This window comes from Crinia signifera, chromosome 19 (assembly GCF_055691185.1).
Source record: "Crinia signifera chromosome 19, ASM5569118v1, whole genome shotgun sequence".
Lineage (NCBI taxonomy): Eukaryota > Metazoa > Chordata > Amphibia > Anura > Myobatrachidae > Crinia > Crinia signifera.
Genome location: NC_139226.1, coordinates 104,853,390 through 104,876,867, shown reverse-complemented (window position 1 = coordinate 104,876,867; position 23,478 = coordinate 104,853,390). Strand labels below are relative to the sequence as shown.

The 23,478-nt window shown below is 43.3% G+C and overlaps 1 protein-coding gene across 5 annotated transcripts in view; it reads right to left on the bottom strand.

Annotated features, from left to right (window-relative positions):
* Positions 1 to 3,147: 3,147 nt before the first annotated feature.
* Positions 3,148 to 23,478, bottom strand: part of NECTIN1 (nectin cell adhesion molecule 1) — a 173,446-nt gene continuing 153,115 nt past the window's right edge. The window contains exons 8-10 of one of the 5 annotated variants that reach the window (XM_083163064.1): positions 22,610 to 22,731; positions 14,905 to 15,085; positions 3,148 to 6,486 (exon numbers count right to left, since the gene is read on the bottom strand). In XM_083163064.1, coding sequence (XP_083019190.1) covers positions 6,262 to 6,486; positions 14,905 to 15,085; positions 22,610 to 22,731 — 528 coding nt within the window. In that variant the 3' untranslated portion in view covers positions 3,148 to 6,261. The remainder of the gene's footprint in view (positions 6,487 to 14,904; positions 15,086 to 22,609; positions 22,732 to 23,478) is intronic. The other 4 variants (XM_083163067.1, XM_083163065.1, XM_083163069.1 and 1 more) reach the window with 4 other exon arrangements.

Here is a 23,478-nt window from a genome sequence, read left to right as displayed (position 1 = left end):
ATCAACCTAATTCATGTCTTCCTTTTTGAGGTGTCGACCTTTTGCATGTTGACCAGTAGTGCTCGACCTATTCATTGTCGACCTTTATACTGTCAACCAAATCATCCACACCCTATTCATCTTATACTGCCAATGAACCAATGTTTCATATTTCAACTTTCCTCCAACTGTCCAACTAGTTGATTGGTTGGACTGAAAATCTGGTACTGTATGGGGGCAAATGCCAATAAGCAATTTGCTCAAAAACTCTGGAGAATGGACAAAAACATTCAGTGAAATTGTTTAAATCAAATAGGTCCAACTACAGTACCGTGTCTGAGTGACAGTTGTCGTCCATTTTCCGATTTGGGAAACAAATGACTTAATTATAAATTACATTTGCTCCAATCCAGTACCAGGTTTTTATTCCATCCAACCAACTAGTTGGATGGTTGGAGGAAAGTTGGTCTGATGTGTGGCCAGCATAAGCCCAAGGGCGGATCCAGGAGAAACTGTCAGGGGGGGCACCAAGGTAGTGGAGGGTGGTGTTTGTGGTGCCAGTGTGCATGCTCAGAGAGTGGAGAGAGAGGAGGAGAGCAGAGAAAAGGCGGGAATGGGATTCAAAATAGGTCCTGGCATTTAAAGTACACAGGTCCACCTTGGCGTCAATAGTGGAGAATGTATTTCGGCGCGCGGGCTCCAGAAAGAGGGATATGGCCACTCAAATGCCCAGATGTATCAAGCTTCAAAAAGTGATAAAGTGGAGAGTAATAAACAGCCAGCCAATCAGCTCCTACTTGTTATTTTTCAAACACAGCCTGTGACATGGCAGGTAGGAGCTGATTGGCTGGCTGTTTATCACTCTCCATTTTATCACTTTTGAAGCTTGATACATCTGGCCCTAGGTTATGTGGCATTGAGTGTAGTGTACCACAGAATATACCACTTCTACACATTATGCAACAAAATAGTAGACCCCATTATACTTGCCCATTACACACGATGCCAAACAGTTTGAGCCAAAGGTCACATAATGCCACATGGATTATTCTTTATTCCTGTTGGTGGCGGGCAGCAGCTCAAGGGGAAAAAAAAAACTTAACCCAATTGCCCCACACTGTCCCCATCAAACCAGCTCCACACTGTCCCCATCAAACCAGCCCCACACTGTAGTGTCCCCCATCACATCAGCCCCACACTGTCCCCATCAAACCAGCCCCACACTGTAGTGTCCCCCATCACATCAGCCCCACACTGTACCCATCAAACAAGCCCCACACTGTAGTGTCTCCATCACACCAGCTCCACAGTGTTCCAATCACACCAGCCCCACACTGTAGTGTCCCCATCGCACCAGCCCCACGCTGTCCCCCATCACACCAGCCCCACACTGTCCATATCACACCAGCCCCACACTGTATTGTCCCCATCACACCAGCCCCACACTGTAGTTTCCCCATCATACCAGCCCCACACTGTAGTGTCCCCATCACACCAGCCCAACACTGTAGTGACCCCATCACACCAGCTTCACACTGTAGTGTCCCCATCACACCAGCCCAACACTGTAGTGTCCCCATCACACCAGCTCCACACTGTAGTGTCCCATCCCACCAGCCCCACATTGCACCCCATCACACCAGCCCCACACTGCCCCATCACACCAGCCCCACACTGCCGCCATCACAACAGCCCCACACTGTCCCCCATCACAACAGTCCCACACTGTACCCCCATCACAATAGCCCCAAACTGTCCCCCATCATAACAGACCCACAAAGTCCCCCTATCATAGCAGCCCCACACTGTTTCCATCGCACCTTGTCCTTTCTGTCCCCCTATCCCTTTCAGAACATATAATACAAGTACAAACAATATATACCATTATGGCTGCTACACAGTGAAGGGGTGCAGCATCACCGAACGGGCAGGGTCGGGGACACAGTGAGTGGCAGCGGCAGCTTGCAGAGCGGGGCAGGCGACGTAGAGTGGAGCCGGCAGAGACTGGAGGACAAACATTTGAGCCAGCGGAGATCTACGCAGACCCGCTGCCGGCGCTGTACACTCACCAGGGCAGTCCCAGCTCCCAGGCCACTGGCACTCCGTCTCCTGTGACCCGGCCGTCAGCGTCTCCTGTTGGAAGGCGGGAAGGCAGGAGCCCGGCATCCGCGTATTGGATCTTCTGCCCTGCACAGATCGTGTGTGCAGGGCAGCCAATCCTCATAGACACTGACGACCAAGGGCGGGCTTACAGGCTAACTAGCAGCCAGCCCAGTCCTATTATTATACACAGTATCTGGGGCAGCACGAACAATTAAAAAATAGTTTAAAAAAAATGGCACTAAACGACCATGCCTAAGCCTAACCCAAATCCCCCCCTTCTCCCCTTCTGTCATACTTACATTCAGGATACTGACTTTTGGTATTCCGGTGTCAGGAATCTCTCAAGGGTGTTTGGAATCGGATTCCGGCACCAGTCTTCTGACGGACATATATCACATATATAGTAGTATTACAGTAATCAGTCACCATGGAGTTTCAGAAGAACAATTAATCATTCTTACAAGTTTGATCCGGTAGTCAGCACAATTTTTTTTTATTTGCAGAATACTCCCATAATACTCTCATGTGTTCAACAGGGTATGTACATGTTCTTATAAAATGTATATATTTTGATCAATATATGTTGTATATGCATTGCAGTTTTTTCTATTTTTTTTTAGTGTGTTGACTTTTTGTTACTTTTGCTTTTTAGTTCTGTTGTTGTCCCCTCTTTGTATAATGCCTATGTGTACCCCTCTTTCTATGCTGACAGCTCCTGTCTGTATACTTCAAACATTCTTCACCTGTTTATTCAAATCTGTCAATCTTCCCAACCAAAATAATAGTCACCTCCAGTGATGGCTCCAGAGGTTCCGCTACAGCACAGTCCTGAATTCAAATAGAGGAGCTACACAGTTGGTGTAAGTAGCGGCTGGCGAAGTTTGGCAGTGTTTGGGGTGGCAGTTGGTCTGGCTCCTCTATTGAAATTCAGGACTTTACTGCTGCCCCACCTCTGGATCCACCAATGGTCTCCTCTATTTTGTTTTTTTTTGTCCAGCAAGAGAAACATTAATCAGATTTATGGACATCACAACAAGTATTGGCATCATAGCGCTCATACAGTAGTCTGATAAAACTGTATTTATTCTCATATAATTTACATATAGAAATAAACAGCAGAAAATAATACAGTAGTCATCTTGCACCCAGGATTGAGAAGTATGACCTTAGGTCCTGATTCAGGGGTGCACGCTAACCGCCTGCAATGCCGTTGATTGAATACAGATGTAGCCATGGTAATTGTTGCCATGATCCGACCAGTTGTGCCCGTTTGTCAAGCTCAATGTGCACCCACGACACACAATTGCCATGCAGCGATATCAGTGCTCAATGCATTTCTATGAGCGGCAGGAGCTAAATAGATTGTGGCAATCGCATCATTCGCTATTGAAGTCACACAAGGCGATTGCCGTGGAAACGATGAACGTGTTCCATCTGTAGTTGAGTGATTATTTCCTGCTGCAAAGAAAACCCCTATGGCGCATGCATTACCCAGCGTGCACAAACAAGTATGCTGTTGTATATGGGGAGGCAAAACCATTGGTGTTCCCGGGCGGTGACTAGGAGGTGGTCTGAAGTGATCGCAAACATGAAAATTCCCGCCCCGTCACAAACCCAACAGGGGGTGGGGCCTAGTAACTGACAGCCCTGTGCACCCCGCACCCCCCCCCAATGGTAAGCTGTAGCTTCTCTCTGGGCCTTAAGTGGTGACTTAAAAGTAGGCAACCATGCGGTAGACCTGATGGTGCACCAATGGTGGATTATCCAGAATCCCCGGCAGTGATGATGGGTATCCTGATGCATGCACATTCCGGTGTATGTTATAACAGAACAGGAAATCTGAACCTGGCATTTGAATATTATCGCTGCCGCAACTCCAGCAACTATCGCTACAGCAGAGACAGCATCGTGCAGCTCTGAATCAGGCGTAAGTGATACATTTGCAGACACATTGTTTTACATCTTCATTTCTATGTCACGTTTAGTTCTTTGTAAAAATCATTATCTTGAAGAAATATATATGGAAAACTATTTGTGTGCATTGGCGAGCCAAAAAGGAATTGGAACTTTTTTCTTACATAGAATTACATCTTTTCCTTGTTTAATATTTCGGCGGCTAATCACGGCAGTTTTATAAAGCTTTTTAACATCATTTCAATGCTTCCACCTGCACTAAAACATAATACATTAGTTTCCCTCACACAGATGCATTAAGGTTCAGTCTAGCACTCAGGTGTTTAATGGCTACAATGACAAGGGTTCGGAGAATCAGGCAAAATATAATATAGGCTCCCCCCCCCCCCAAAGGGTTCAGCTACAGTACATACCAAGGGACTGCTTCTGAGTCAGATTAGGATCTATCGGTGGTCTGCAAATTGCTTGTACACCACAGACTACATCGACTGAGAGAGCAAATGGCTTGATCCGTCCACTAAGAAGACAATCTGCGCCTAATTCCGATTTGTATGTAATGCCAATGGTTACACCACCATGGTTATCGGTAGACTGTGCATGTGCCACGATCACACTGCGCACACCCCAAAGTACTTTTGCAATTATGCTTATAGGGAGAACTTCAGTTCAGAATGATTGGCAGGAAAGGACCATTTTGCGGAGATGATGGGGATTGGCAGCAAAAATGCAGTCGCGTCATGGACCCTTTTTTGGTTCAACTGCGATCATGTATTCAAGGAAACATGGGGCCAGCATCGCTAGTGCTGCGGCCCGTCTGCGCGACCATAGACTTACTCCGGAGGGTTGATGCTACTCGTTAGTGCGCCAACGCTGTGTACAGTATGTGTATACACAGTTGCTGAAGACTTTGCAATGGCTCTGGTGGAGTCTATAGTCTTCTCTGGGTGGCAGCTTACTTTGTAATAATACGCAAGTCTGTAGAAATTACACCTGTGTAGGGATGTGCGTAGAACATGAATCAGTCCCTCTATAGGGAAAATGAGCATTTCTGGGCTGTGACCATGTGATCGCACAGAACATATGTATGTGTAGGCACAGAGGCAGAACTCTGGGAGGCAATGGAGTCATCTGCCGCCGGGCTCCTGCTCCCAAGGGGGCACCTCTCCTACCCTGCATGCTTGAATCACTTAATTGAAAGCCGTCTATAATGGTTCTGTGGCTGAATCCCCCTCCTAACAGGACTATAGACGTCAAACTCTTGTTATTTTCAACATAATATACATAACATACAGTATATTTATATAAAGTGTGGGGGGGGCATCAATTTTTATCTTGCCTCCGGGCCACTGGAACCAACTTACGCCACTGTGTAGGCAGAATTCCATGCTTCTTTTTTGGACCAAGTTGGGACATCTGTTACTAGGGCAACTGCCAATTCTAACAATGACAGCTGGGGCTGCGGACATAGAACAGTGGTCAGTGCTGCTCTCTGTATGAAGATGTAAGGTCCTCAGAGACAGGAGGATAGTTGCATTAGCCAATGGCAGTAAGTAGATGTCGAGGCCATGCACAGAAAAATGCACCCCTAACACTTCACTCTAACCTTGGGGCAGTTCAAGAGAGGAGAAGACCTGTGTTTAGCCTCCATGCTGGGCCCCTTCTTTGTGCCAGAGTCTACTACTGTACATGCTCAGGTCCCCGGGAACATGGCTTCCACTTCCTTGCTTCCTAGTGCAAATCACTGTGAAAATGGCCCTGGCGGCAATTTTCCCTTTGATTTCTGCAGCCATCACCAGGCTAACAAACCGAAAAATATACTGTTATTTTAGGTGTGCAGGGTGTGTGTGGAGTGTGGGCACCCTTGAACCAACACCCTGCAACCATTATAGATAACCCAGTACTATAATCAAATAGGATTGTAGTTTGGGAAATTACCTTGGTTTTTTTTATTACACCTTAATGGGTTTTTCTTTGTAACAGAACGTACCGGCCTTTGAGTAAACCACCGGAATCTCTAACACTGACTCTAATATTAGTTACACATCCATCCACACCTCTGGTATTTCAACTCAGAACAACACAAGTTCATCCTCAGACATAAAACGAAAAGGCAAGCCCACCTCTGGCAGTTTGCCGCCATCAGAGCGACACGTGAAGGAGGGCGGGCTTTGACAAAGGGTAGCATATAAGGAAAGTACGGCGGTTAAACTGGAATGGTATTGGGCCATTTGGTTTTGGCGTGCAGGCTCTTGAAAAGGAGCAGCTTCAAACATACTGCTCTTTGGGACACACATATGGTGCCCGGGAGCCAGCCGGGGGATAGCAGAAGGTGGACTCTGGTGGTGGCTGTCGGGGAAGGGAGTCCTGCATGAAGAATGAGAGGGGAACGTAGCCAGGATGTAATTGATCTAAGTAGTTCTCTTCATGGGAGCAGCGGGTGTTCAGGAACTCTCGGGCTTCGGGTAATTCTGGGCAACGTTCATCAAACATCTGCAGGGGAGAAGAGAAGGTGCTTAGTATGATTGTAATGTCCGGTTATAAAAACTAAAATAAGTTTTACGTCATCTCTACTAGTATATAGAAATATGAATGGAGTCAGTAATTATCATCATTGGCAAGCTATTTGGTCATTGCATTCCTTTTAATAGATCATTCTATATGAAGACGTGATAACCTTATTTAATGGGCAACTTACACAAATTAAATTGTTAATAGGTTTTGTATAGATGCCCTGCCTACCATCGTATCTGAGTTTGCATGATTTGTAAAGCCCCATACATACTAAAAGATATCTTTCACTTTATCTTCTAGTTTGTACACGCAATATCGTTAACGATGTGCACTCACGCGCATCCTTTAGACCTCTCCCCCTCAACACCCCCACTGGGTCCCTGCCACAGCCGATATTGGCGTTGGCAGGGTTGCCTAGTGTGTATGGGACTTCCGCCACATTTTGGGCTAGATGTACTAAGCTTGAAAAGTGATAAAATGAAGAATGATAACAGACCAGCCAATCAGCTCCTAACTTCCATGTCACAGGCTGGGTCTGGAAAATGTCATGAGCTGATAGGTTAGTGGTTCATCACTCTACTTTTCAAGACTTAGTACATCTTGCCCAGTGTCTGATGTACTGGAATGCTAACATGGGTTTATTATAAGGACATTTGTATAGATTGCTAACATAGTGGTTGTTAGCTGCTGAAAACTTTGGTTGTGGTTAATAAGAGAGTTTTGCCGCCAAGATCCCAAAAAATGATTGACAACTCTGAGTAACATATGTTACAGTGGCGAGAACTCATCCCGGATGCGCTGAGACAAGAATTTGTCCTCATTAATCCTCCCTTCCCCCATTTATTGCTGGACCTTGTATTCTGTACTGGCTTTTCTTTAGCATTGGTTCCCCTCCCCACACAGGGCTCCTACAGGGGAACATTTCTGTTGTGTCAGAATGCTCCAACACTGATACTACCTGATTTCTTGTTTCTGGCCTGGTATTCATCTCATCCAGTCTCTGGTACTACAGGGGAACATAGCCAAGTTCCATTGTTAATTTGGGTGACCGCTTTGGTGATCACGTCCCCTGAGGGCACGTTACATCTTCAATCAGTGAGGTGTGGTTCTGACTCCCTGGCAAGCAGGGCCAAGACAGTGCCCACCCCTATTCCCACTTATCATCCCTGTTAATATACATACAGGCCACTGAAAACTGAACTGTACAATAAATCAGAATCACGTGAAGCAATTGTATTCTCATGCAATTCAGCCGTGTAGATAATATGTGAGTGCTTATGCAGTTAAGCAGTTGTAGCTCCAGAGGTGGGGCTGCAGCACAACAACTGCACCAACTACTGTATCCAACTGACTCACTGGCACTCCCCATTTCAAATTTGAACTGTGCTGCTGCCCCACCCCTGGATCCACCACTGGAAACAAAGGATCAGATGCATATCATTTAATGCAAGTGGGGATAAGGCCTAACTGTGTGTTGAAAGAAAAGTTGTATGGAAACATAAATTCTCAGTTTATGAAAGGTAAGCATGTATTTGCCAATGGCCCCTTTGTTATGCCTGTAATTTATTTTTGTTGGCATCACTTTGTGCTTGAAATCTCTGCGGCAGAGGTGATGACTGTGCGATGTCCTACTTTCTTGCTGCGAGTAAGCACTTTCATTTTGTCAGTCACTGTGTCAAGTCACCCTTAGCAGATAATGTATACAGCTATTCTCTGTATGCGTCATTTACCTTCAGAACTGGGGTTGTCGCATACTGGCAAGCAGTGACACTCTCTGGTCAGCACACTGCTGTCCAGACTTCTGGTCTTTAAGTTATATAGTTCGAAAATCTGGTGTGGTTGCATTGCTTATATTTCTAATAAAAAACTACAAATCTTATTACTGAAAAACTAATCTCTTACTATTTAAAATGACGGCTTCTGCAATGTAGTTTCACTTTGAGCTGTGACAGTTTTTAGCCCACACCTCTCCACCCCACCCCCAGTCCCTATCTGCTCCTACCTCCAATCTCTGTCTTCACAGCTCCCTCTCTCCATATCCAGAAAGTTTGAAACAGATCAGTGTCCATGCAAAAATGTATTTCCCTTTCTGTTATGACATCTTTTAGCACACAAAGGAGTAATTTAGCCAGTTGAGTGAACCCCAGTGGTCATTGGTGGTACCTCACCTCAGAAAGGTGAGGAGTAGTTAGCCTTATATATGTATAGGATGTGATTGTACAGTACACATTCAGTATATCCCTGCGAACAATAAAATCAACTGTAATAAATAGACATTATTACCATTATTCAAAATATATTTAAAAATATTGACATGGTCATAATATCGCCATTTACCATGTTGACCCCAGAATGTTGACATTCAGTCTTTGCTTATTTTTAGTGTTAGGTTTAGGGTTAAAGTAAGGATTAGGATGAGTTTTAATATAAAATATGCAACAAACTGTATGTCAACATTTTGCTGCCAGCATAGGAAATGTTGACATTGGGCATAATATATATATGTGATTTGAGGTGCTAGTGTGATAGCGCTCTACAGTAATGTAGCAGGGGGTATCTGTTACAGGCAGACACCTCCTGCTGCAGTAGTGACCAGAGCAGACTGCATCCTGGGATGCAGAATCAGATCACTCACCAGTGGGCGGCCACCCATCACAGAGGATAGGAAATCTCCATCCAACAAAGATCCATGGCATCTTCCTACCCCACATGGTGGTGACCAGTGACAGCTACAGAGGAGGTGCTGCAGCACATGCCAAAACACAAATAGGGTAGCAACACCCACTTCCAGAAATCCCCCTTTCACACAGGCCACCCAGAAAGTACCTGGCATTTTTGAGTGCCGGGTCATTTTGACGGGTAAAGCCTGGCTCTAATTCACACCAGAAGCAAATTCCCGGGTTAAAGCATTTGCTGAAAAACCCAAGTTTTCTGTGGTGCGAAAGGGTCAACATGGGTCTTAAATCCAGGCACTCCACCCCTGGTCAGAGCAGGGTCGGAGTGCAGGGATTTAAGACCCCTGTTGACCCTTTCACACCAAAGAAAAACCTGGGTTTTTCAGCAAATTCCCAGGTTGAAAATCTTTAACCTGGGAATTTGCTTCTGGTGTGAAAGGGGTATAAGTCAGTCTGGAATGGCCTTTGGTGGCAGTTGCTGTGACTCCGCTATTTACATTTTGAACTGTACTGCAGCCGCCCTCTGGAGCCTCCCCTATTGGTGACACACCTCCGTTTTCACAAACGGAAGCCATCGCCCGCTCCCTGCCTCGCAGATTGTAGCAGACTCTCCATCACTGACAGTCTGCCGTCGTCCTTCTTCCAACATAACAGAACCCGTTCACGCACACAGAGAACCGGTCCTGAGCATGCACCAAGTACCAATAATTGGTACTTTGCACAATTGCTACATGATAATAAACTAGAGACTTTATGAAGGTCGCCATATTGGTCGCCAACTTAAAATCCATGTTAACATTCTGAATGTGGGCCCTCTGAATGTATCTTTTTATACCACAGCATATACAGTTGATGTGGAAACTGCCATCTTGACGAAAAAGATGTCAGTTTTTGACATGAATAGATCGATTCAATGCTAGCTGTTTTTTATTCAACAGTTCGAAATGTTCTGACCTGCCGAAAACCAGGTGGAGTGACGGAATAGCCGCTAAGCCACCTGCTTTTGACAGAAACACGGCCAAAACCGAAAGGATTTAGCCATGACAATATTAATTTGACATGGAAAGATGTCGGATTGAGGCAGGGAGGGCGGCACCGGGTGAGCAGCAGCAGCTTACACAACGCCATCTTGTCCGCCGCTGCCAGCATCCCCCCCCCCATACCCAGATGAGTGACGGGATGGAAGGCTTTCCATAGCGTAATACTATGGAAAGCCACAGAACCAGGGGAAAATCGCTTGGAGGGGCGAAAATTACTCAGCGTGCATGCACCTTTAGCCTGAGCAATGATGGGTCAGTCTATAAAGGAGTAGTTCTGGCTTTGGTTCTGATTGCCATCTAGTATTACCTACTTTCCAGCCCCAATATTTGAAAAGCATAAAAATAATTTATTTCTAATCAAAATGTTTGTCTCCAACAGAATCTAGTATAGAAACGGTAAAAACACGGGGGGGGGGGGGGGGGGGGGGGGGGGTGTAAAAATTCAGCAGGCTACAAGAAAAATGATTACATCTGGGGAAAAAATGTAAAGAGCAAGACCAATGTTAGCAGAAATTATTTTCCTTTACTCCTTAGACAATTGTTACATTAATAATATCGGTATTCAGATAAAAATGATGAATAGCCGTGAACCTGGTCGATGTTTGCACAGCGTACTACAGTGCAGCTCATAAATAATTCCAATATGCTTTTCGAGGCACTTTGCAGAAATCCTTTTCCCTAAATCCCTGCGTGAATTTAGAGATAGAAAGACTGAAGGCATTACCGTGTACAGCAGAATCAATTCACACTGCTTCCCCTAAAAAGCCAAGCTAGATAATAGCTATAAATATGTATAGATTGCGTCTACTGTTCTAATAACAATCTGTAGGCGATTATTCCTTCATGCGTGCTAACGTCTTCTGGTGCCATATTGAATCAGGAGCTTTCTGGGCACCCTGGCTAAGTGCGTGCTGTCATCTTTAATAGCCCGGACCGCATGTTAAATTAAAAACTCTTGACACTTAAGTATACAGTATGTCCAACACGCTGCTCTGTTCCCAACCTTCCTACTTTTAAAAGTCATCAGGTTCTTTATTAGAAGACTAAGGTCAACCCCCCCCCCCCTTTCAAGCCAGATAAGTAGGGACTCACATTTAACCTCACTCTCATTCTTCTGTTATTGTATATTTATCTGTAATAGAGAGAATTTAAAAATATCCAATTGTTGTATATAGTATACTAAACAGATCTAATTCCAGGGTATACTATAGTACAAACCTGCTATCTATTGGTTAGGATGCTTGTCAAGATGGCTAGTTTATAAAACAGACTTCCAGTATGGTGGTCACTGATGTCTAGTTCAGAAAGAACCGGACCAGACCCCGGAACGCCAGAATGGAAAGGCTCCATTCATCAAACTGCCATTCTGTAGCTTGTAGTGTGGATTCTGGGCATGTGCCTGACAGGAGGGAGCCAGTGACAGCTATCACCTGGGAGTTGGGGAAGGACAGATTACAGCCTCCTGGTATGGTCCGGACCATTCTGGTTTTTACTTCATCCCTGGACCATATGGGGAGGCTTAATATGTACTTTCCCATCATCCAGCTGACAGCTTTCATAGGCACCCCTGGATTGGGGGGGGGGGGGTAGGTTGTCTGCTATTGCTATGGGGTACACAAACAGCAATTTGTGCTTTATTGCTAAGCGATCTGGATCGATTTGAAATGGGGCTTAAATCGCCCGGTGTGTATGCCCGATTAGTGTCAGTTATGTGATAATGGACAGAATTCACTTCTGTTTGTCCACAATTTTCCTATAACATTGGCCATAAATAATTTTAATTTTGAATCAGTCATGAACCACCAATCCAGGGCACCCGTGCAAGTCCCCAATCCACCCCTGGGTGCCACGGCACACAATTTGAGAACCACTGGCTTATGATATTTATTAACAAGGTGCAATCTAGTGGTTATGATGCTTGTTGTAGTGGCTAAATGTGTATCTTAATTGTTGGCATGCATAGGCATACAGTATCTACTATATAATGGGTGTAAGGTGCGGAGTGCACATGAGTTTTCAGTGAAGAAAACCATGCAACCATATGTTTTATTGGACGCCACATATATCTGGAGCACTCATACCTGCCCTAATCCAATATGGGGTGCAAGGAACGCAAGTTTTTTGTTTACCTCACAAAACCTCACTCCCAATTGAATCCCCCCCCCCCCCCCCTGAAATTCAGAAATGCCATCTTCTGTTAGCAAAGGAGAAGAGATTTAGTCGGTGACGTTCCATCTGGAAAAGTGCCATTTTTTCTTATGATAATTTAGCATATTGACATGAGATTGTTTCCCATACCAACATAGCTAGACAAGCTCCGTACAATTACAGGCTGTGTAGGAAAGGACTCTTCTATGTAATTACAGTAAGTGTTTACAGCTTTTACTAATAACACTTGAATTATAAACAGTTGAGCAACTGGTACATATTTCTAAAGAAGTTCAAAATCTTATACAAGAAAAGAAAAATTACTTCAAAATAACTCAAAATTGTCCGGTACACTTATATGATAGGATCATACGGTGCTGTATTTACAAGTCGACACTTCACGGCGGGTTAGAGATTACAAGTTAAAGCTCCACTCAAATACGGTGTTAAGCCGCCGCTTCGTGAATATTTCCTGTAACGGCATGAATGAATATTTTTGTATTACTAGATTACACAGGAAGGGCAAGCCTAGTGATTGGCTCTACCCGAGTCAGGGGTGGCAGACATTTTTTCTATTGGATACCCCATGTATTGGGAGCACTCATACCTGCGCTAATCCAATAAGGTATGCAAGTTTTTTTCAGGGGTCAGACAGCCACACATTTTACATATAATATTAGAGGAATGTTTATATGTGTTAACCGTCCCCCACCAATTCCTCATGCTATGTGTGGTCTGTACTGCAGCCAATGGGCAGCAGCTGTCACTGGTCTAGAATGAGAAGGGGAGGCCAGAACCATGTGACCAGAACCATGTGGGCGTGTACACCCCCTACACTATCAGCCCCAGCGTCTCCTAAATATGTCAAAGCAGAAATACAACATAATTTTTTCTGGAAACTAGAAATACTAATGTAATATTACATTCTACAGCCAAAGGTTTTCCAAGCTGGCAGCTAGTCATCATCATCTTGCCATCATGACAATGGGCCTATTGCTACGTGCAGGCCTGCTGACGTTCCATCTGCCCCATTTTTATTCTGGTCACTACCACTGCTGCCTCTAGTGGCACAAATCTTAGCAACAGTGCTTAAAGTGGTCCTGGAGAGGTGGTGGAACACATTTACCTTGCTACCGACCCCCTCCCCTCCACTACATCCAATAGAAGGAACCTGTGCCAGGGCCAGGGTTTTCAGCACCCCTTGTAAACTACAAAATGTATGCCCTACCTTCTATACTCTGTAAAGGGACATTGACCTCATACTAGGACCCCCAATTCAAATTATGCCACACAGTAGCACAATCATATTCAGATTACACCACATGTAGTGACCTTGATTCATATTACACCATTAAGTAGTGCCTCTTATTCATGTTATGACACATAGCATGCCCCTTGTTCACAATAGTATGCCTTATACATGTATGCCACACAATGTCGCTTACAAATAATGCCCACAGCAGTATTGCTTATACATATAATGCCCACAGCAGTAGTACCCCTTTCACAAAATGTCCACAGTGAGTGTCTTTTATACACTTATCTATCTCTGTCCTCCTGCAGCTTCCTCTCTTGTTACCTTCAGCGACAGAGATGGCATGACATCACATACGCCGTGCCAGGAAAAAGAAGCAACTGAGACAGGCTTTTCTGTTGTAATTATTGTGCAGGACTGTGGTGGAGGTGCAACTGAGTTCCCCCTACCATTACAGGTGGTGGAGCTCAGTGCCACCAAGTTCCACCCCACTTTAACCCCTGCCTAGCAACAAACAAGGTAGACCCACTGACCCATAGGCTATACTGGCATCCTTATCATCCCCCTTCTTTATGCAGACCCCGAAAATGATCTATTTTGTCTCCTTGATGGAAAGCATCAATATAACTATATAAGACTGATCACATCCTTGTGGTTTCAGAATTTTCCAACAATTGTTTACACCCCTAAAGAATCTCTATGACAAGAAGATGAAGTCAGGAGATATCCATTCGATTGCACACTTACCTTTAGAATCTAGAACGTGCCTCAGTGCCATGTTTAACTACCACTAGGTGCAAAATAGTCATTACAGTATATCCACATGTTATAACAATCCCGTGATCTCTTTCAGCCCAATGACAATGAGAATGGTCTTCGGAATGCTTGCAAAACACCTACTTTCATGATAATAAATGATTACACAAATGCCGCTAATGAGATAAAGTGAGTCTAAAGGGGTTATTTACTAGGATGCAAGTTCTATTGATGGGATGTGGCTATGGGCAACCAATCAGATTATATCTATTATATTCCAGAAGGTGCTAAATAAATACAAATCAAATTAGATTCTGATTGGTTGCTATGGGCAACATCCCTTCTTCAATAGAACTAACATCTTAGTAAATATACACCTAGGTTACTAAAAATGCTGTTGCTAAGGACACAAGCATGTAGGCAGGATGGTTCATGCAGGACATAACCAGAAGGAAGAATGGGTAGGAGAGATGTGACATCACAGTGATGTGCTGATCAATACTGAGCAGAGGGAGCAGAGTACCTTGAGGCCAGGCTGAGGGAAAAGGCCTAGGTTGCATGCTTTAGCGTAAGTGAGGCTGGATAGTTGCGTACTCGACAGGGTCTCCGCTGGCGTGGATGGAGCTCCCAGGAGCGGGAGGTGACGCCAGGGCAGAAGTGTCCAGCTCAGCATACTGGACATATAGGTCCGTTTGACCAGAACTCTGCAGATCAGAGCAGCAGAGAGTGAGACAGTGAGGCGGAGGAGTAAGGGAAAGGTGTTAGGAGAATGGGGAAGGGTGGGAAGGAAAGACATTGCTACAAGGCAGTTACAAGGATATAAAAGAAATAAGGGTAAAGTGACAACAGAGGAAGAAAGTAATCAAAAACAGAAAAGAAATGCAGGACAAATCATGTAATAAAGGAATATTTTCAGCATTATATTAATAAGAATGTAAGGAATAAACACACTGGAAAGTTGTTTGTTCTTGCTCGGCAGGTATTTTTAGAAGCAGCGTTCTGACTCTTTCCAAAGATAAATGGGCTCATGCTGAGTTTACCGCATATACATAGAAAAATAAGTTTGAAAACCGCTCATAGTATATTTATGCAAATGTGCTGAGACAAGAGGCAACCCTTGATGCATACACACCTATAGCTGTAGCCGATGGACCAGGTCATATGTACAAAAGTTTGCCAACATTTACTTTGATAGAAAAAAATGCATTCACTATGACGTTTGGTTAAAATGAAAATAAAAAATAAATAAAAAAGAATTCTAAATGAATAGAACCGTAACTTTAAAATATGATGAAATACATCAACAAAAATATATAATGCCGGCTTGAGTAATGAAGAAAGCTAATGAAGAAATCAGAGCTAGTACGAGGGTGGATCAATAAGTACCTGTGTTTGAAGACAGGTGGCGTTGCTGAGGAATGCTGGTATTACTGCCGTGTACCATCATCTTCCAAACGCCATACCAAATTTCAGTTTGATTCATAGGTTAGTTTTTCTTTCCACCATGACAATGCACCAGCTCCCTCATCCAGAACTGTTGTGGCCAAATTGCATGAATTGTGCTATGAATTGTTGATGCATCCACCCGACTTGTCTCCCTACGACTTCTTTCTGTTCCCTAAGCTGAAACCGTGGCTCGCGACAAAAAAAAAAAAATTCATAGCGCAACTCATGCAATTTGGCCACAACAATTCCGGATGAGGGAGCTGGTGCATTTTCGTGGTGGAAAACAAAAGTAACCTATGAATCAATTTGAAATCTGATATGGCGTTGTTTGAAAGATGGTAGTACACGATAGTAATACCAACTTTCTTTAGCAACGCCACCTGTCTTCAAACACAGGTACTTATTGATCCACCCTTGTAACAGTCCTATTTATTTATTTACAGTTTCTTATATAGCGCAGCATATTCCGTCGCTCTTTACTATTGGAAACAGTGATAAAACAAACTGGGTAGTAACAAACCGACATAGAGGTAGGAGGGCCCTGCTCACAAGCTTACAATCCGATTCGCCCATGGCAGACAGACTGTATATGCATCTCCATCAGTTTGGAATTATTAGAGCAAGATTTTACCATACTCTGGGGTAGATTTAATAAGCCTGGGGAAGTAATAAAATGTCTGGTGCTAATTGCAGCAGCCAATCAGCCCCTAACTGTCAAGTTACTGGCTGGTTTTGAAAAATGGCAGTCAGGGGTTGATTGGCTGGTGCGTTATCACCTTCAACTTTATCATTTCACCAGGCATCTGCCTCTCTGGTGGCAGTTTTATAATCCAGGCCCCCTTTCCATCTCTCCATGAATACTGTGGCATAAGTCCTTTACTGTAAATCTATATTGGAATATTGGCATATACTTTTTTTTGTGTGTGCATGCATAATAAAAAATATATGGCTTGTATGCTAAGCAAATATGTATATGCCCAACTCAGAATGAGCCCCAAAGTCACCGTAGGCTTGTCTTAACCTGAATAGGAGCTGCAAGAATACATTATACACTGGTTACCTGCCACATATTCTCTGTAAGGAAAATCACAGTTATTTCAGCTGACAACAGGTTTATGCATCATAGATGTGTCAGTTGTGCAGGATGACACAGACCATTCTCTCTGTCATCACACTCCACATAAGACAAAGAGGCCTAATGAAGATCAGGTGCAAGTCCATAAATCACATCTTGCATACATGTTTGTACATATTGTGCTATTTTATTGCCGTTGGTTGACTTTAATGTCCACTGTAATGTTCCCATTTGTGTCATATGTTTGTGTTCTGTAGAATGTATTATATATTCAAGTAGAAGAGGCAAGCACATTATATACACAAACATCTACATGTAGGGATTGATACTGAGCTGGACTGAAATTGGATGCATGAAAATAAAGGTGTATTTTCACGTGTGTGTGGGCACATCTGATACTCTCACCCCCTATACGTATGCCAGCAGCAGACATTTGTTAGGTACTGGTAGCCATCTACTATCGATGATTTGAAATCATTGATGGTTTATGGCCGATGTATAATAGTTTTGCCATTGAGAACCAGATGGTTTCCCTCCATCGATGTCAAGCATAAATGAACATTCCCCCCCCCCCCCAAGGGGCTGGGACATGGAGCATAGCTCCGCCCCTCCAACACTCATGAAGCCCCGCCCCCATGTTTTGATCAGTCAAAGAAATTGGATGACCATCGAAAGGTAAAAACATCAATGGTCATCCATAGCATAGTATGCCACTATCGATGGCCAGATGAACTACAGTATGCTATTGATGGCAATGGCAACAATGGTCATCCCTAATGTTAGGTGCAAATGGCTGGGAAACAAGTGCATATATGCTCCACCTATTGATATTGCTGCAAATACATTGCAATAAGTTCTCCAGACAACTAGGCATATCTACTGTATAATAGGTGCAAGGAGGAAGATAATACCCTTTTCCAGGCTTCTCCACCTCATCCCTCCTCATAACCATTCTCCATGTATGTCCCACCGGCCTCCCCTTTCCTGCAACCAGCTCCAGCACATACAATGTATGGCTAGTTACTATGGGCTGGCCCCTCCTCTGAGACCAGCCCTGCAGCCTTCTCACCTCCCACTTCATATGTCCCTCCCCTCTTCCCCCTCCCACCTTTGTTCTCCCTTTTTATAGCTCGACTTTGTACTTTAACGTCCTCCCTCATGGCACCCCCTAACCTCCCCCATTTGCAACTGGGTTCAGCTGGAAATGTACCCTGTATAGTCTGCACCACACGCCATAGGAATTGCATTGCTGTGTTCCTGTGACCAGGTTGCACCAAGGTGACTAGTTCACATAAAAAAGGGACACATTCAAAATATAGTGTATATAAACTGAAATAAAATTAAGTCAAGTAGACAGCAATGGATTGTGTTATTATATCCATCAGTCAAACAAACAAGAGTTGGCTGTTATATGTTACATGGGATGGAAGAGTAAGGTTCTTACACAACTTATCTAATAAACTAATGCCGTGACATGCATTGCAAAATACAGGGCCAAATGTAATAGGGTGTGAATCATTTACATGGCAAAATAAGGTTGATTTTGCCATGTAAATGATTGCCGCTTTAAAAAATGGGAAAACTCTCCCACTTTCTGATTCTCTCACCCTATTACATTTTGGCCCTAAGTAACAGGTCATCCTCTATAGTCATCTTAACACAGTTACTTGCCCTAATTCAGATGGGTTATGGATTAACAGATCCACCTGGTTTAGGTATACAATACCATACTCGACCACTAGGGTTCAACGGCATCTAGACTCCTATTCTCGACCGTCAGCGTTGAGATCGACGAGAGGAAGGAACCTGTTTGACAGTAGCAAGGTCGAGACGGGTCCTTTATCTTTTTTTTTGGTGTCAAATGTTCGTGGTGTGCCTGTGGATACTGTGAATGTGCACAGGTGCAGTGCCTTGCTATGCTCGGCAAACTATTATAATCCCACTCTATGTCCACTTTGATAATAGAGTAGGAACCAAGTGGACCAGAACCCAAAAAATATGAAAAACCTGAGTCAACCTTGCTACTGTCCACCAGGTTCCCGTCAATCCCTTCCTCCTCTCGATCTATCGTCACTGCCTATCTAAATGCCGGCAACCAAGTATAGGCGTCTAACTAGACGGTGTTGACCTAGTGGTCGACCATAGTATTGCTGACCTAAACCCAGTCCATCCACCATCCGGATACCTTCAGATGAGTACGCACAGCTCTGATAATTTTATAGCCTACAATGCTGTTAAGATGGATCTGTCTGTGTGTATTGTGGCTTTATTATTTTTAAACTATCCTGGTTATGTACTAAAATATAACTGCCAGGACACAGGTTGTGAGAACAGATGTCTGTGCGAATTACCCCAGGACATATTGCAGGATTTTTTGCTTTTTCAAAAGACTCACTACAGTGTCAGTTACCAGACTGGTACCAGTCAGAGGGTGCTGGAGAGGGATCATAAGATCCTTCTCCTGAGAGAATGCCTCCATAGGCATAAAGGTTAGCCAGTGAGGACAAACTGTTGAAAGCTACGCTATGGAGTTTGCTAAATAGGGATCACACTGTAGTCCTCAATGACAATTATGGGGACTGCCATCCCTATAGCTAAGGAGCCTTTTCAAGGAGATATTTCAATGCCTAAAACATTTTGAACAAAAAAGATAATGTTCTTAATGACTTACTCTATGAACCATATAATCAAGCTTCAAAAAGTGATAAAATGGAGAATGATAAACAGCCAACCAATCAGCTGTCATGTTATAGGCTGGGTTTGAAAAATGAGAGGTAGGTGCTGATTGGCTGGTTGTTTATCACACTCCGCTTTATCACTTTTTAAAGCTTGATACATCAGGTCCTCTGTCTGAACAGTTTATATCAGGCATGTCCAACGTTGGCCCTCCAGATGTTGTGAAACTACACATCCCAGCATGCTTTGCTACAGTTTTGCTATTAGAGAATGCTAAAACTATTGCAAAGCATGCTGGAATGTGTAGTTTCACAACATCTGGAGGGCCAACGTTGGACATGCCTGGTTTATATCATTCTGACATTCCAACTTTTATTTAATTACCCCACTAAGGTGCAGTTTCAACTACGTGCTGTGTTCAGCTCCCGGATTTAAGGGAAAAAGCTATTTAATGATTATGAAAATTTCCCGATTCATAAACCTGTGTCTAAGGCGTGTTGAGTGCCCTTCATCTATGGATTACCCTTTGCATGAAACCCGAGTGGGCATTATGTGCACTCAGGGCAGCAGACAGCCTGGCAGGGCCCAGGTACTTCTCTGAGGGCGTGGTCTAATCATAGTAGGCATGACCATGCACCCTGAAAAAAAAAAATACAGAAAAAAATAGTACTATAAGAACCTCCCTGGCCACACTGCAGCCCAGCACACAGCATGTGTTGAGTTGAGAAGAGCTGGACACCCACTGGGCCCTTCTGTCATATCTGGGCCTGGGTAAGTAGTACCCCCTCCCCTCTCCCCTCTTGGCGCCCCATTGTGCACTTCCCAGGGACTAAAGAATGGGGTAGTAGCACTTAATTGAATAAGTGAAGCATAATCTACCCATAAGTGTATATATAGTAAAAAGGAAACATTTGAAGGTACCAATAGCAGCTTAAGTAATGCAATATTGTGTAGCGTGAGGAACCTAATTGGGAAAATGTCTATTTAAATAGCTGTGGCAGAGATAAGTCTATTCCCCAATAACAATCGGTATGGGAAAGCTGTGCTATACAGTAGAACCAGTCACGTATATTCATCTCAAGCTGTCACACTGATAATACGTGTCACTCAGTTGCATGAAAGAGAGATTACACCCTGGCAAACACTGACACTAATAGCCTTCAGTTGACAAAATAAAATACAATTTTTGACACAAACTTAGTCACGGTGGTGGAGATAAACATGCCATTTCCTACCAGGTTTTACTGTATATTCCGACTCGGAATATTATTTCCATTTTCCTTATTATTTCCGAGCAGCAACTTTAGAGAACCTATTATTTCCATGAATCTAGTTATCTAGTGCGCAGACATTTTGACTCTGTTCTCGTTTGGCCATGTCTATAACTAAATAATTGGTAGGTGGAGGATTGAGATAGAGCAGTGGAGAGCTAGAGGAATTTAGTTGTATGTAGAACAGATATAGAACGTCATACACCCTGTCCTCATTTAGTGGTGGCCGCAAAGATGCAGTCGGAATGCTGATGTTACTTATGGATGCAGTTTTACGTGTGTATACTGAAATATAGGATATAGGGTGCGATGGATCAAAATATACACTCTGGTGTACACATACAGTGAAGATATGTGATGATGATACTGTAAAAAGTTTTGTTGGGGTGTTATTCTTATAACACTGTAGACTGTGTTTATGTTGTGGGTGTTTGTTCTCTATCTGGATACTGGGGCAGTACGGAGGGTGTAATGGTTAGCATTACTGCCTCACAGCGCTGAGGTCATGAGTTCGATTCACACCATGGCTCTAACTGTGCGTAGTTTGTATATTCTCCCCGTGCTTGCGTGGGTTTCCTCCGGGTACTCCGGTTTCCTCCCACAATCCAAAAATATTCTGGTAGGTTAATTGGCTTCCAACAAAATTAACCCTATAATGTGTGTGTGTGTGTTCATGTGGTAGGGAATATAGACTGTTAGCGCCACTGGAGCAGGGACTGATGTGAATGTTCATATATTCTCTGTAAAGCGCTGTGGAATATGTGTGCACTATATAAGAAACTGAAAAGAAGAAAAGAAAGAAATATTATGTAACTACTAAATACAGATTTCACAAGCTGTGCATGTGAATGTGCACTCACTGGTTGGGATTTCTGGTTCCACAATAATATTCTATTTATTTATCACTTTTCTTTTCACTATTACCATGGCACACCCCATCAACAGTACCAAGAAGCAACAAAACATTATATTGGTTGATCCAGGGGTGGGTGCCACACTGTTTTTTTTTTAAGTTGTTTTGATTCCTATATATGATATTATCTTTATACAAGCCTTTATGGGTCTGCAAATGATTGGTCACCTGAGAAGTGAATGAATGTGGACTTGTGGCTAAGGGCCTGATTCGGACCTGCGAGCAGCCAGCTCATGCAACCAGATTTGCACAAAACACATTTGTACATACAACAGTAATACAGTACTTATAATGATACTGTACATCAATGTAAAAGCTACAGGCTGCCTGATTACTGCAGCTCAGTTATTTTTCCATTTGAAAGATTTTTAACCCTTTGAGTGACAACTGAATTTGTCAAAATAGGTGTGAAATTTTCCAAGCAAACATTTTTATTCATCATAATGACCTGTAATGTTTACCTTATACAGGAAATATTTTTTGTTACACAACATTTTTTATTTTAATTTAAATAACAATTTTTTAGTGGATATTTTGAGCATCTGACAGAGATGTTGGCACTCAAAGGGTTAAACATATACAGTGTATACAGTCTGTGTTATTCCTATACATCTTACAGCACGGAGAAAAAATAGTTTTGCAGTAATACTCATAAATCTCTGAATCAGACATTTTAATTTTAGGAACTTATTTTGAATGGTTTCTGTTCTTGTTACAGTGAAAGAAACAAAAGGTCTGAGTGAAAATGAATTCTATGATTGTGTAAATGATAGGTAGGTGCACAAATAGACATAGGCAATACCAATGCATTGTTTTCTGTTGCTATTGGATGTAGTGCTCAACATACATGTGTCTTACCCTCTGATCACAGTAGGGGGCACTGTCTGATGGTGACATATCATAATACGGAGTCTGTATGGGCAGTGCAATTATCTCCTCCTCTGCTTTCACTGGGTCCAGGTGTACAACCTGAGGGAGGCAGCGACACACAGACACATACAAACACAGGCACAGGCTGTTATTTCATAATCAATGCAGCAAGCTGTCATCTCTTCCACTCTAGCTGTAAAGCACAGCTTCTCAAACTCGGTCCCCGGGACCCCACACAGCGCAGGTTTTGCAGGTCTTATTTATTTATTTATTAACAGTTTCTTATATAGCGCACACAGATTCCGCAGCGCTTTACAAAGCATAATTAGGAGCAAAAACATATATCAAATTACAGTACAAGACGGTTTAGGACAAGTACATGGTAAATATGGATAGTTGCATCAGGGGGAGGTCTTCTCACAGAGGGCCAGATTCTCTAAGCTTCAAAAGTGATAAAATGGAGAGTGATAAACAGCCAACCAATCAGCTCCTGTCTGACATTTTTCAAACACAGTCTGTGACATGGCAGGTAGGAGCTGATTGGCTGGCTGTTTATCACTCTCCATTCTATCACTTTTGAAGCTTAGAGAAAATAGCCCATAATCACAAGTGAAATAGTTATCTCCACCTGTGGATCTTTCAACATGTGTCAATGAGTAATGAATGCACCTGCCGGGCGACCAAGAAAACGTGAACTGTGTGGGGTTCCAGGGACCGAGTTTGAGAACCCCTGCTGTAAAAGTGTTAATAAAGCATCCACAAACTGCAGAATGTAATATTGGTTTGTTAATCACTTACTAACTGTAAATATTTAATACATTGGTGATTATACCACATTTCATAGTT